At 46.9% G+C, this 15,510-nt stretch overlaps 1 protein-coding gene across 3 annotated transcripts in view; it reads left to right on the forward strand.

The window, feature by feature from the left end:
- Positions 1-15,510, forward strand: part of LOC146808495 (transient receptor potential cation channel subfamily M member 2-like) — a 1,799,999-nt gene that overhangs the window by 1,559,519 nt on the left and 224,970 nt on the right. For all 3 annotated transcript variants that reach the window (XM_085623580.1, XM_085623581.1, XM_085623582.1), the window contains one exon: positions 2,608-2,728. In XM_085623580.1, coding sequence (XP_085479706.1) covers positions 2,608-2,728 — 121 coding nt within the window. The remainder of the gene's footprint in view (positions 1-2,607; positions 2,729-15,510) is intronic.

The following is a 15,510-nucleotide window of genomic DNA, read 5'->3' on the forward strand; positions in this document are numbered from 1 at the left end:
CTCTCGTCAAAATTCAATCACTCGAGTGAAGGCTGTAAACGGCAGCCATCTTGTTTTAGGCCAAAACAGACCATCTTAATTAAAAGAAACACAAAACAACGTTACCACAGCATAATGATTAAACAGTGTTAATTCCCACTAATACCCTTATGTGTATGTAATTATCTAGCCTTTTGCAACACAATAAAGCATTAGTTCACGTTATTTTAAAAGCGTTTGTGCTTTAAACAAATAGCACTTTGCAACATTCATCTAATTAGAACCGCACATTATTATTAAGCAACATATATGCATTCCCACGTGTAATTTTCTCTCATTAGTAATGTTGGTTAGTCTGACTCTAACAAGACAATCTATTAATTAGTGTTTTTAATCTAATCTTTTTAATCAAAACATATAGACAAAACTGGAGCTTAAAACTCAATAAATTTTCAACAGAAAACTCTGCTCCAGCACCAGTCATACGCACTCTGCATTTTCTCTATGTAGGCTGCATGCAGCCTGCATGGAGAAAAGGGCCTCCCCATTTATGCCTGTGGGGTCGGCGTCCCAACCAATCACAATGCTGCCATTGCAGCATTGTGATTGTCTTAGGGGAGGGAGGCTGCCTGCTTCCTGCGAGGAGCAAAGAGAAAAGCAGATGCGAGACGGGCAGGACCGGCCGGCGAAGGTAAGTGAAACTTTTTTTTAAATTAAAAATACACTGCCCCGCAATCCCCGCCCCGTGCCCCCTCTCACCCCTCCACCCATGAGTCATACTGGCTGCGACTGAATATAACATTCTTCATTGTCGACATTATCTATCATCACTGCACCCCTTTCAGGAGCTGGTTTCATTTTTATTGTTGTTTATCTCCTGGCTCCTCCTCCTCCCAACCAGTCAGCAGGCTCCAGTCTGACCTGCCTCACAGAGGAGCAGGTGAGCCAGACGGACGCTTCAGAGCAGGGGGCACTGCTCTGTGCCCGTCCCTTACAGCTGCCCTGGCCGTGGACTGGCTCTGGATTTCACAGAGAACGGCAGGTTCTTTATATTATATCTATCTTAGGACAGGCAGGCTTTTTTATCAGCGCTGGTTTTGCTTTCCTTCTCATGTTTTTACCCTCACTCCTTCACCCCACTCTCTCTGCTGTCCCTCCCCCTCCCTTCCAATCAGTCATGGGGCTCTCTCAGGCAGTTCCACATGATTATTTCTCAAGGACTGTTGCTAGCATAGGTTTGTGCTCTGCACTACTTTGGAATTTAGCAAGCTGTGAAAAGAAACAGGTCGCTTGGAGCTACTCCTTCTATAGGTGAGATGCACATGATAAAGCAGCCCGGTACTCCAGGCTTCATCATTAGTGGCAGCTTTTTTTTATTTCCTTGTTTTTATTTCCAGAGCGTCATGCGCGCTTCACTTTCACAGTGGTGGCCACGCCCCTTTCTTTCTTCGGGGCTCTGCTGGCTGTATTCAACATTTGAGTGGAGTATTTTGAATTCAGCACTTTGTACATACTGTGTTCGCCTAATCAGATAATTTATTTTCCCTTGGACAAAGGATCAGCGTGCCACGCCCCAGTTCCTTTCCGGCCTCTCATCGCTGCAGCTTGCACTTTAATTAATCTCCCCAGCTTCCCACAACACTTCCCACACGGGACATTTAAATAGTTGTGTTTACAACCATGCAGCCCGAGCTGGCCCAGCATGCAGGTTCTAAAAAACACATAAATAAAAAGCATTGTAAATTGCAATGCCAATAGCTCTAACTCTCGCAAATGTGAGACCTATTGCATTGCAAATGCCTGTTTGAACAGCAGTCAGTGTTCACTTCTACTCTGCCGCTGCTTCCCTCTCTCTTTCTTCCTCTTCGTCTCTGTTTCGTTCCTCCTCACTTGCTGAAAACCATAACTTCAACAAACGCTCTTACCCTCTCTTCCCTCTCCTTTTCTTGATTTGTTCCCCTGTGAAATGGATCAAAAACCTTTGACAGCAAATGCCGTCTTTTTCAGAAATGATTGTTTTTGAACTTGCAGCCTCGAGAGGGAGAGAAACAAAAAGGTCCAAAATACGAAAAAAATCCTCCTTAAAGCAAGACAGAGTGCTCGCAAAGTGGTCATATTGGTTTTATTCACAACCAGCGTTAAAGTTACTATGTTGTTCCTGTTTACAGCCACAGACTTTACTTAATCTTACATTCCCTATGAGTGTTTTCTGTTGCCAGGATGTTACTTTTTTTTCCAGCCAGCATATTACTCTTATCTCACCTCCCTCATAACCTGTTTCCAGTGTTCTGGATCGCCACTATTGCCAATCGCTGCAAGGTCGTGCGATTGGCAATAGTGCTATGCAAAGATCACCACTGCACTGCATACAAAAAAAGAGTAAAACGCATTGTCATTTTCAAAGCCAAGAGCTCTAACTTTCACAAATGTGAGACCTCTTGCATTGCAAATGCTTGTTTTTATGTTTCTTTTCCAGGTGTCCAACATGGTTCAGGTAGGTCTTCCCCATCTTCTATCCCAGCAGCCTCCTGACATGTTATTAATGTAATCTGCTGTTTGTGGGTTGTGTGTGTATTCCATGGGATTTACAGGTTGTTTTTTCTGATGTTTCTTTATTTTCTGTCTCAGAGCACGAGGTGGACGATGACCTCTTATCCTGGGAGAAATACATGCAGGAAGTTTACCTCCATAACCAGCGCGAAGTGCACAATCAAAACTTGGATATGAAAATAAAGGACACCTCCAACAAGTAAGTCGGTCCCTCACACCGCTGTAATGCAGACGGTGATGCAGGCCTGCCCTAGTTCTAAAGGAGATCATTCATTTGAAGATGCTTGCTCACTGTTTCACTCACTCGCTCATATGCTGTGGTGCCCACAAGTGTAGCTTGTGCACTTAACATGCAGAGGCTCATGGGGTGCAATCACACAACCTAGACTACACCTTAGCATGGCCCACTCACTTGACATCACCATCGTTCCCCTGCCCCCCAGGGCCTTGTGCCATGTTGTCACAGTTTGTTTACTCAGCAGATGAATCCTCCGGATTGTGAGCAGGCGACCGGTTTGCTGCATGGTTCTTGTTTTCTTAATATCTCCTCGCCAGAGACGTTCTTGGTAACATAATAACAGTAACAAGACCAAGCAAAATAGACTGGACGCAAACAAAGAATTGTGCACAAACAATAGAAAGTGCCAACAGACACTATAAACCGACCGAAAGACTCCTTTGACCGGCAGTCTGGCGTCCAGAATGCATCCAAATGCACCTGAGTTGTGGTAATAAATCATTGTTTGGGGAGAAAAGGAAAGAAACTGCAAAAACAGAATGAAGGTCTCTTTAGGTGCAATCCTTGCAGCACACAGCGGGAAGGGGTGGGGAGGAATGGGCTGGGAGCGGTCAAGGGAGGTGGAAGGTGGGTTCACCCCACACCGAGAGCGCCTCCTGTTTCAGTTGGGTCTCTGGAGAAGGGAACAGCCTGACGCATGCCCGGCACCCCATGAAGTGTTCTTCTGAGTCTGAAGCCAGTGTCTCCCAGCCACACCAGCTGAGGTGTCTGAAGCCGAGTCCCCGTGACCTGTAGGCTCTACAGCTGCCAGCTGAGGTGTCTGATGCCGAGTATCCGCGACCGGTAGGCTCTACAGCTGCCAGCTGAGATGTCTGAAGCCGAGGATCCGCGACCTGTAGGCTCTACAGCTGCCAGCTGAGGTGTCTGAAGCCGAGGATCCACGACCTGTAGGCTCTACAGCTGCCAGCTGAGGTGTCCGAAGCCGAGGATCCGCGACCTGTAGGCTCTACAGCTGCCAGCTGAGGTGTCCGAAGCCGAGGATCCGCGACCTGTAGGCTCTACAGCTGCCAGCTGAGGTGTCCGAAGCCGAGGATCCGCGACCTGTAGGCTCTACAGCTGCCAGCTGAGGTGTCCGAAGCCGAGGATCCGCGACCTGTAGGCACTACCGCTCCCAGCTGAGGTGTCCGAAGCCGAGGATCCGCGACCTGTAGGCTCTACAGCTGCCAGCTGAGGTGTCCGAAGCCGAGGATCTGTGACCTGTAGGCTCTACAGCTGCCAGCTCAGGTGTCCGAAGCCGAGGATCCGTGACCTGTAGGCTCTACAGCTGCCAGCTGAGGTGTCCGAAGCCGAGGATCCGTGACCTGTAGGCTCTACAGCTGCCAGCTGAGGTGTCCGAAGCCGAGGATCTGTGACCTGTAGGCTCTACTGCTGCCAGCTGAGGTGTCTGAAGCCGAGGATCCGTGACCTGTAGGCTCTACAGCTAGTGGGGCGCTTTGGAAGAGTTTGTGAATGAGGCACGGTGGGGCCTCACCTCTAATGTGACCTCCGCTCTCAAATAAGTCTCTTCTAGGCTAGAGTGATCAATGGGTGCAACCGGGTGGGGCTCTGCCTTGGTGATCATATTTATGTAGCTGTTTATTTCATTGTGTTGTAAAGTCTCCACCACGGCGCAGGGTTCAAATTGTTTGGTCGAGAACTCCTCAAGAAGCCTCCCTCATTGATCTAAGGTGCGGGTTGTTGACTCGGAGGTCTGTCTCATTACTTGAGAGGGGCCATGAGTAGGCTTAGGGAATTACTATTCGTGATCTTTCTTTTCTGTTACATTGGGCTCTCTCCATGTCATGATAAGAATGGATTTATATATTCAATTAGGCATTTTAATGCTTTTAAGTCTTTATGTACTAATGTGCAATTAATGAGATGTATATGGTTGTAGGTGCATAAAGCACAAAATAAATTAATACAAATAAATAAATGAATAAATAAAACAATTCAAAAAACCCATACCAAGCCCCTCACACTGAGCTGTCTGGGGCACAGCGACATTATTCTGAGTTGTCACTTTATTTAGTGTTTAAAACAGAGTTTAATTAGTCCTGTAGGAAAGTAGGATCTGATTTTATGGTCCCCCCCCCCCCTTTTTTTTTTTTGCCTAGTGCTATGCGGTTTCTGACTAGTCTGACTGGGTTCCTGCTAATCAGGACCCCAGCCTCTGTGCTTTCTCCCCTGAATTGTTGTGGTCAGTACTTAGGTACATCCCAAATTGGATACTGGGGTACACTTATAAGTCCTAAGTATATGATACTAGGGTACCCAGGGCATAGGTGCCCCAGAGGTCACCAATGGCTGAAGCATGTATTATGCCACCCGTGAGAGACCAATCAAAATGGAACTACAGGCACCACTTACGAAAGATATAGGTTTCCTATATCTAGGGTCACTGAACTTAAAACCTATAAATCACCCCTGTAGCAGGCCTTTGCAATCCTGAAGGCAGAGTGCTTGTTTCTAAGTGTGAGGGTGCCCCTGCATGAGCAGGACACCCCTAAAGCCTACGAAGTCCATTCTCCTGGGTTGTAAGTGAAACAGCCATATACTATATAGAGGGACATCGGGTACCTACATGATGACCATCTCAAAACTGGCTAAAAACCAATCCTATCATGTTTGGTATTAAACATGGTGCGGGAGGTATGAATCCAAGCACTGGCAGTGCCATCAGTTAGGCTCTCAGTTTTCCCGGTGCCAGACTTCTAGACCTGGACAGCACAAAATGGTTGCTGCCGACCAGAGACACAATTCTGCCCTCCTGCTTCTGAGCCAAGCTCGAGCAGGGGAAGGCAGAACAATAGGCATCCTGTCACAGGGAGGTGTGACCACTTCCCAGACAGGATTTACTGTACTGTGACCGGTGTGCTTGCCAGCGCTACTAAGTCTGCATATTTGGTGCCTACGTGCATATTCCAGTTCATACCAGCTCTGGGAACCATTGGTTTCTGCTCTGGCACGAAGCTGGACAAAGGATATGGGAATAACCTCCCTCCTGTCCCGACCCTCCCCTGGGAGGGTCCCCTGAATCGTCTCAACCCTTTCCTTAGGGAACTTAAGGGCGTACCTGTGGGTGGGTCCCTAAATTCATCGTGGGACAAGATTCAGATCTGACACCACTTCTTCTTCTACTGTCTGAGCACTTTGGACTTCGCTGGACTTTGTCTGGGCTCGAGTTTGTCCCCCTTCCAGTCTGCTGCATAGTCTGTGCATGTGCACAATACAGGAACCTTCCAAGGCCTGTGGGCATCTAAGACACCTGAATGAATCTCCCTTGAAGTGAAGGAGTCACTTCCCTGCATTCGCAGGCAACACAACTAAGCGGACCGGGCTGCTCATCCTGAGCTCCTACGAACTCTGAAAGGTTCAACAACAGAGGTGGTAGTTCTCCACAGCTCTCGAGACCTGCCCTGCCCTCTCACCAAGTTTGAGGACAGTATCCCTCGTAGGAGCCGCAGGAACCGAACCCCTGTGCATCGCGTCAACTTGCCGTTGACAAAGGTTTGTTGGCTTCCTTCCGCTAAGATCCCCAGGCTCCAAGTAGCCCCAACTTCAACTATCTTCAGTGACCAAAATATTTGTCCAAATCACATTGTTTGCACCGTGGCCTGTATCTTTTGGTGAGCTGCTCGAGGTACTCTTGCAACTCCAGTGCCTTCAGCCTTTGGGTGCTGTTGCGGATCCCCTTTGTTTCTTTTGGGCTCCCCTGATTGCTCGGGGCCTGACCTGGACTCCTCTGCTTATGGTAAGTCCCCTGGACCTTGCTGGCTCCGACATTGCATCTTCTTTGACTTCCAAGTTGTTTGCAGCTGCCAAGGCTTGTTGATGCTCCCGACGGACACCAACCCCTCAACTCTCGACATATGATGTGGGATAGCTCATGCACGGCTCCTGGTTTTCCTAAGGGTCATCTGGTCCCCACAGCCACAAATCACTGACAGACTATCGACGTCAAAAATATCGACATCAAAAATATCGGAGCCGAAATTTCGAGATCAAGAATATCGAAGTCTTATCTACATGATGGTAAGCACAAAAATATCGAAAAAAAATATCGTTGTCAAAAATATCGCTGTTAAAAATATTGTTTATTTTAAATGTTTAAAAATAATGTAAAATAAAGTAAATAATACATATATTTAGAATAAACATAGTTAAAAATATGTTTAAAATTATAAGTAATACATATAGGGGCCGATTCCAATCCTGTAAAAAGGCTGTACGAATCGTTGTACAGAGCGTTTTCCCCGTACGACTCGTACCCGGTAAACTTTCCGTACAACCTAGGAAGTACGATTCGTACAGAAAGCCTATTTCCGTACATTTCGTACAAAAGCCTGTACGGGTCAAAAAAACCTACGATTCTGATCCGGAACAGCTTGTACGCGACGTCCGGACGTATTCAGGCAGCGGTTTCCGGCCCAGCAAGTACGATTCGTCCCTACGTCACTCCGGACTGGCCCTGCATGTTACCTTCATATTGGAGTGTGTGTAGGTCCAGGCCAGCAGTGTACTGCTCCACGGGGGTGCGTGGATGGGGGTGGGTGCATATGACTCCCAGCAGTGTCCAGACATATGAGGGGTGGGTGCTTATGACTACCAGCAGTGGCCTGCAATATAAGGGGTGGGTGCATATGACTCCCAGCAGTGGACAGAGATATGGGGGTGGGTGCAGAGGACTCCCAGCAGTGTCCAGACATATGAGGGGTGGGTGCATATGACTACCAGCAGTGGCCTGCAATATGAGGGTTGGGTGCATATGACTACCAGCAGTGGACAGATATATGAGGGGTGGGTGCATATGCCTCCCAGCAGTGCACAGAGATATGGGGGTGGGTGCATATGCCTCCCAGCAGTGTCCAGACATATGAGGGGTGGGTGCCTATGACTACCAGCAGTGTCCAGACATATGAGTGGCGGGTGCATATGACTACCAGCAGTGGACAGATATATGAGGAGTGGGTGCATATGACTACCAGCAGTGGACAGATATATGAGGGGTGGGTGCAGAGGACTCCCAGCAGTGGACAGATATATGAAGGGTGGGTGCAGGGGACTCCCAGCAGTGCACAGAGATATGGGGGTGGGTGCATATGACTCCCAGCAGTGTCCAGACATATGAGGGGTGGGTGCATATGACTTCCAGCAGTGGCCTGCAATATGAGGGGTGGGTGCATATGACTCCCAGCAGTGGACAGAGATATGGGGGTGGGTGCAGAGGACTCACAGCAGTGGACAGACATATGGGGAGGTGTACATCATTATCAGATGACCACACCTACATGGTAGTATGGACGCATCCCTAACTTTGGACTATGATGATAGTGCTATTACAACACATCACTGACAGCAGTGTCCCACTCCCAGGAGGATGGATGTCTTTCACACACTGCATGACACACCACATGTGGGTGTGAGGACATATAACACATGCATACCCACCCATGGCGGATGCAGCACAATACACACCCTGATTTCATGCCAACAGACTGTATAGTCATGTAACTGCATCCAAAACTAAGATAGCCAAAGGGAACAAACACTGTCACGCACATCCCAGGACTGATAGGAATGTTCAGGTGCTGGTCCAGCCACCAAGATGTTGTCTCTCATGGAAGGAATAGGGTTGAATTCCACTAGATACAAGTACCATTTGTGTGGTAGGCCGTGATTACACACATGCATAGTGATGAAAAGGGGCAATTTGTCCCTGAAGGCATTCCTACATACCCAAAACACAAGAACAGTGACTAGCAAGGATGGCACAGACGGTTCAGCAGGAGACATCGGTGAGCAGGCATGGCCATTGTTGAAGGGATCCGTCACAAACAAAGGAAATGTTGACACAGGTCAGCACAACAATTGTGCAACTGTTTGCAGGGAAGATGTCAGGTGCCACAGTGGAAGGAAAACTCCTTGGGACAATGTCTCCAAACAAAATGAACACACACTCCCAATGATTCTTTTCAGAGACATTGTGATGGCACACAGATACCATGGTCCACCTCATGACCATCATACAAAAACATTTCTCAGAACCCTAACACATTACCAGAACACCAACACCAGGAGCCTCATCACCAACATCAAGTACCTGAAATGCAATAGTGTTCAAAGTAAAAGAAAAGGCTTTATTCAGCACAAAAACCAAAACCACTAATAGACTATTTGCAAAGGCCAATGGCCAGTCCATTTCTCCAGTCCAAGGGGGGACGTAGGGGAGCGCGTCCACCCCTACCTTGCTTGCACAAAGGAACCTCAAGCTTTGTCGACGGGGGATCATCATCTGTGGCAGTACCAGGCACCGCAGGGACAGGAGGGGTATGGGTAGGTGTGGTGGGTGCAGGGGTGGACGTCTCCACCACAGGGGGTGGGGCAGTGCCAAAGGTGGATGCGAGCTCGGCGCTGCACACTGCGCCTAGGACGTCCATCCTAACCCCTGCACCTGAAGATTCCCCAGGGCCAACGGAGGGTGTGGTGGGTGAGGGATGGGGTGCAGCGGTCTTGGGGGAGGGGGTGGACATGGTGGGGGACTCAACTCCAGTGCCCGGGGACTTCCTCGCCCGCTTGTGGGGTGGTGGCTCAGTGGGGGCGAGGTCCAGCCCACCCATAAAGATCTCCTTGGGTGAGAGTTTGGCAGGGGAGCTAAGGGGAGTGGTTTTGGAGGAACAGGGTTGTGAGGACTGCGAACTGCGACTGTGGCTGTGTGTATGTCGTCTGCCCCCAGACCCTGTGGGTTTTCCTACATCCCCCTGAGTGTGCATGCCAGGAGGTGTGCACCTTGCCTTACTTGGGGGTGTGCTGCCTGTGTCTGGTGGGGCGCGTGCCTGTGACTGTCTGGGTGTGCGTTGGGCAGGTATGGGAGAGGGCAGTGTGAATGGGTCCGGGGTAGGGGGGGACGGAGCGCTGCAGGAGAGTAACTGCAGCCATCAGGGTAGATTCCATGGACCGCGGAATCCTGCGTTGGTCAGACGTCTTTGCTGACATGCCCTCCACGAACGACACCATCTGTGTGAGCAGTTTAGTGTGTTCATGGAGGACATACAGCACTGATGCCTGCCCAACCTGCAACTGCCGCAGTATGTCCACAGACTCTTCACTGAGGGCAGCAGGGGTGACAGGGGCAGGGGGTGCGGTGCCTGGGCCGAAGGAGACATGGTGGGCCTCTGCATGGACAGAAGGGACAGGAGCAACTGGGAGGGCGGAGCTGGTAACGGAGGAGGCGGGGACATATGTGGGGATGCTGCCAGTTGGTGTTGCAGCCTCCGCCTCCGCCTCCTCAAGGAGGTCAGCCTCGGACCCGTCGGCGTCGTAGCTGCTATCGCCTCCAGACAGGTCCTCCGACTGACTCCCCTCGCCCTCCGTGCCACTGGCTCCTGCTGACTCCACAGCACTGGTGGCACTGTCGCTGGGTCCCTCCTCTAGGCCCATGCAGGTGTCTCCCTCGGTTGCGGATGATGATGCTGTGGGCAAGGAGAAGAAACTGAAATGCATCAGTCACCTGTATACATCTGACACATGAGCACAAAAACAATTGGTCACAGTGCATATCAGGCAATGCATCATGAGTAACAGCTAGATCACTCCGCACATATGTAAGCCCTGTACTGCCCAGTTGGTAGACGCACTATGCCACTTGGACACCAGGAAAAAAAGAACACACCAGGCCACAACTTGAATGAGAAATACACTGAGAAGCTAGTGTCTGTGAACCTGTGAGCACAGCAATATAATGAAGTTATGCCACCTCTTGTTTACCCTGAAAGAAACAGTAGTGGTGCACCCAAGGTAAACTAACACACCTCAATACTCAAGGTGTCACCACACTCAGAGACCTGTAAGTACTTTGAAACACAAAACCAAAAAATGTTGCTACCTTGGGACTCACAATACTTTACACAATCGACATGTTTTGAATGTGCCAATTCGCCATTTCGTGAAAAGAACACTCATGTGCCTGCGTGAAATATGTCTCACAAGTCGGTGCACACAAAACTACATGTACACTGTCATTGAAGAAGCTGGCACCTTTTCTAAAAAGCCACTGTTAGAAATAAATGGTATTGCCAAAAGTACATATACATGGGCCCACGGAGGTCTTGATGTCTCGAGACTCGTTAGTTTGTATCACCAACAACAAAGGAGTCTCACAAAATCAAGACCACTGTGGGAACATGTATATGGAGAATCTGCAACACCATTTAATTCTAACAGTGGCTTCTTTGAAAAGGTGCCAGCGTGTTCCATGAAAGTGGAAATGTCGTTTGGTGTGCACTTCCTTGGCAGACTTTTTTCATGCAGGCACATCAGTGTTCTTAACCACATTTAAAACATGAAGAACTGTTGACAAGTGCTGTCAGTTGTCACATGGCCATCCGTCACCTGATTACACAGTTGGCTACACATATGATCTACTGCCTGTCCTCTGGAGTGGCACACATGTCCACACCCAGGACAATGCATAAGCTAATGGGCCTGCAATTGGGTTGTAAAAAAGCATAGCTGTACTGTGGAGACACCCTCATGGCAAGCCAGAATGTACACACAGATGTCAGCACACAAAGTCCAAACTGCGTTGCATCTGAACCACACACATGTGCAAAAAATGTATGAGCAGGAATCATGTTTTCCTAAAACTGACACAGGCTGCAAAGCACGACCATTAAGCACCGGCCAGCATCACAGGGGCACTGCACGGTGCTTCTTTGAACAGCCAATTCTCACACACAGGTCAGACCTGGCAAGGAAAAATCAGGGTTGCACATGTATGCCTCTCCCGCACCCCCCCATACCTGAGTCAATGTGATTGATACAGATCAAGAAGAGACACCTCTTAATCAGGGTTACAATAACTGTGCAGGAAAAATTGCTACATGTACACAACATCACCTCGTGGGGCTGGCAACACATATTTGTGACAAACAACCATCAACAGATTGTTGTGAATAGTCACACAGGCACTGCCCAGTGTGAGTGTGCACAAGCAAAATGGTGTCTCCCTGTCCAGTGGACACATGTAGCACACATTTTAAAAATACAAACTAGGCCACGGAACAATGCCACAGAGGCAGACTGTTAAATAGTGGATTCTTCCATCAAAGATGAGATAAGAATTTGATAGTTTCCACAGGTTCTTTATTTATAAGATTGTGAGTTTAACAGCTCAGCCACCCAACTGCCTCTCACTCCTCCCTTCAAGATTCTCCTTCTCCAGCCCACAGCGCTGACCCATTCTAGAACCCTCATATGTCACCACAGCTAAGAAAGACAGCTGACAATCTGACATATTCAATCTAATGGAAAATAGAAAGTACATGACTTTACAACACATCTCCCTTCTTTACACATTAACATTTGAATAAAAAGTAAAACCAAAAACAAACATGGCAATAATAGAATTTACCATACAAACATCATGAAATCATTTTACAACATAGTCATTCAAATATGAAGGAATGTGAGAAAACCTGTTAGATCTTCTTAATGTACCTGATACACCTTTGCTATCAGTTTTTGAAGAATCACACAAATGAAACATTTTACCACATACTGCAACTCGATTTAAATTCCATACCCTATGATCCGAAGTTCTCACAGCATTGTCAAAGACCTTAATAACTTTCAAAGGTTCCGAGAAGTTGGCTCCAGAAACACATAAACCAGGTCTTTTAATCCTGACAAAATCACCAACAGAAACTTTAGTAGTTTTAACAGCATGTCTCACATCATAATTTTCTTTACTTTTCCAACACTTATAATCCTCCCTTTCCTCCCACGAACTTTCATCTGGAACCCCTCCCCTGGCAGAGATACATTTATTAATCCAAGGTGGTTCCAAAAAAGTATCAGGTTGTCTCCCTCTGAACAAAGAAAAAGGAGACTTCCCAGTCGTAGTATGGGGCGCAAAGCGATAAACACCAACACTCCTAGAAACTTCCTCCTTCCAATCAAGACAATTCTGTTTAGCCAGGGAGATAGTGTCTTTTAAAACCCTATTGAACCTTTCGACAGTGCCATTAGATTCTGGGTGATATAAAGCACATTTTTTGTGAGCAATACCACAATTAACAAGGAAATCTTCCATTTCCTTAGACACCAGCTGAACGCCATTGTCAGTCAGTAAGGTTTGTGGTATGCCTTCCCTAGAAATTAATATCTTCAGAAAATCAATCACTGTTTTCGTATTAGTATTTCTAGCAAAAGAGATTTCAGGCCACCTAGAGTATAGATCCATGACTACAATAACAAACGTATCAGACCCATCACCATGCACTGGTCCCAAAATATCGAGAGCTATGTCCTTCCAAGGACCACTGGGACGCGACCTTTTTTCCATAGGCTGAGTCCTGATCTTCAAACTCTTCTCACTTAGAGAACATTGAACACACTCCCTTACCAAACGCTCAACTTGGATGTCCATTCCAGGCCACCAGTAAGTAGACCGCACTCTTTCCTTAGTTTTAGAGATCCCTAAATGAGCCTCATGAGCTATATCCAATAGAGCTTTCCTTAGGGACAAAGGTGGAACCAATCTGTGACCCCTCCATAACATCTCCTCGCAACAGGACAACTGATCCCTCACCAACCAAAAGTCTTTAACAGATTGACTTCCTTCTTCTTTATAACGCCAACCCTCACGGATAAGCTTCAAAACCTCCTGGATAATCTGATCTTCACGACAAGCGTTCAGCCAAGAATCTTGTGAAATTACCTTGTAATCAATTCCACACACAAAATCATTGGAATGACCAAATTCCGAATCTAAACTGTCACCAGACTGAGTAACAGGGACAAGTCTCGAAAGTGTGTCAGCAACAAAATTTTCAGAACCTGGAACATACTCTACTGAGAAATTAAAGCCTTGCAACCCAACAATCCACTTGGAGATTCTCGGAGAAATTGAGTCAATACCCTTACTCATCAGTACCTCACACAACGGTTTGTGATCTGTTCTAACCACAAATGAAGTTCCCCAAAGAAACTTCTTAAATTTTTTAATGGCCCAGTAGACAGCAAGGGCTTCTCTCTCAATTACAGAGTACCTAGATTCAGCACCCTTCAAACTCCTAGAAACAAACATAATCGTATTATCAGGATTTGTGCCACCTTGATATAAAACAGCCCCAAGACCCTTGAGACTAGCGTCAGTAGAGACAATTGAACGTTTAGCTGGATCAAAGTTACGAAGATTAGGAGCATTCTGTAATCTGTGCTTTATTTCTATGAACTCTTTATCACACAAATCATCCCAGACAAATTTCACACCCTTTCTGAGTAAATTTCTCATGCTGAAAGTGGCTTCTGCAAAATTCTTAATAAATTTGTTGTAATATTCCGCCATCCCCAGGAAACGCATGAGCTCTTCCTTCGAAGAGGGGGCAACCAGGTCTCTAATGGTACCTACCAATTCAGCCTTGGGAACAACACCATCAACCGATATCGAGTGACCCAAATAATCAATCTTATTAAGACCAAATTTGCACTTCTCCCGCTTGATAGTGAGGTTGTGAGCAGACAGTCTATCCAACACTTGTCGGACTCTTTTCCCATGTTCCACTTCATCACACCCATAGACTAAAACATCATCCTGGTAAACGCAAACACCAGGAACATTGACTAACACCCTTTCCATCACTCTCTGAAAAACAGAAGCAGCAGAGACAAGGCCAAAAGGAAGTCTTATGAATCTAAAAGTACCAAAGGGAGTAACAAATGCAGTTAAATCTCTGGAGGACTGATCAAGTAAAATCTGGTGGTACGCCGATGTTAAATCTATCGTGCTAAACACTTTAGCACCACTCACCATACTCAATAGCTCAGAGATATTAGGAAGAGGATATTTATCAACGAGGACACATTTATTGAGTTGCCTGAGGTCCACACATAGTCTCAAAGACCCATCAGCCTTCCTCGCAGCCACAACCGGAGCCAACCAGGATGTTCCTTCCACCTCCTCAATAATGCCCTGCGATTTGAGCTTCTCTAACTCCTTCAACATCTCATCCCTAACAGTGAAAGGGACACTACGGACTTTACAAGAAACTGGGACAGACCCTGGAGACAATTTTATCTTGTGACAATACCCTTTCAGACACCCAAGTTTATCACCAAATACCTGTGGAAATTCCTCCATCAATTTGGTCTGTAGAAGAGAGTGATGATTTACAGATTCAACAGCTTCCCTCACCTTAAGTATGATGGGAGGAGAGCTGTTAGGATCCAACATGACACCTAGATCTTTCTGATGCCACCAGCTGATAATACTGTCGCCTTTCTTGGAAACATAGACCTTCCCTGACGTAAAGCGACCCTCATATTCAACCAAACCCACAAAGTATCCTCTCAAATCAATAGGGTCCCCACCATAACCCGTGGGACGAATGTCAGGTTTTAACAGGCTGATTTTTGTGCTTAAATTATCATCAAAAAACTTGCTTGATACAATAGTAATTTTTGCACCAGAGTCAAACAATACTTTGGTTTTATGACCTTCAATAAGGATATAATCTAAAGGTCCATCACCACCAACTTGAACAATAATTTGGCCACACTCAAAATCATGTATATCACTTGAATTATCCACAGCAATTTCATTAACACTTTGTCTAGACGATTTGATTCTGCAAGCAATTACAAAATGTCCCTTTTTCTTACAATATGTACATATAGCATTCAAAGCGGGACAGGATTTGTCA

The sequence above is a fragment of the Triturus cristatus genome, chromosome 8, assembly GCF_964204655.1.
Source record: "Triturus cristatus chromosome 8, aTriCri1.1, whole genome shotgun sequence".
Lineage (NCBI taxonomy): Eukaryota > Metazoa > Chordata > Amphibia > Caudata > Salamandridae > Triturus > Triturus cristatus.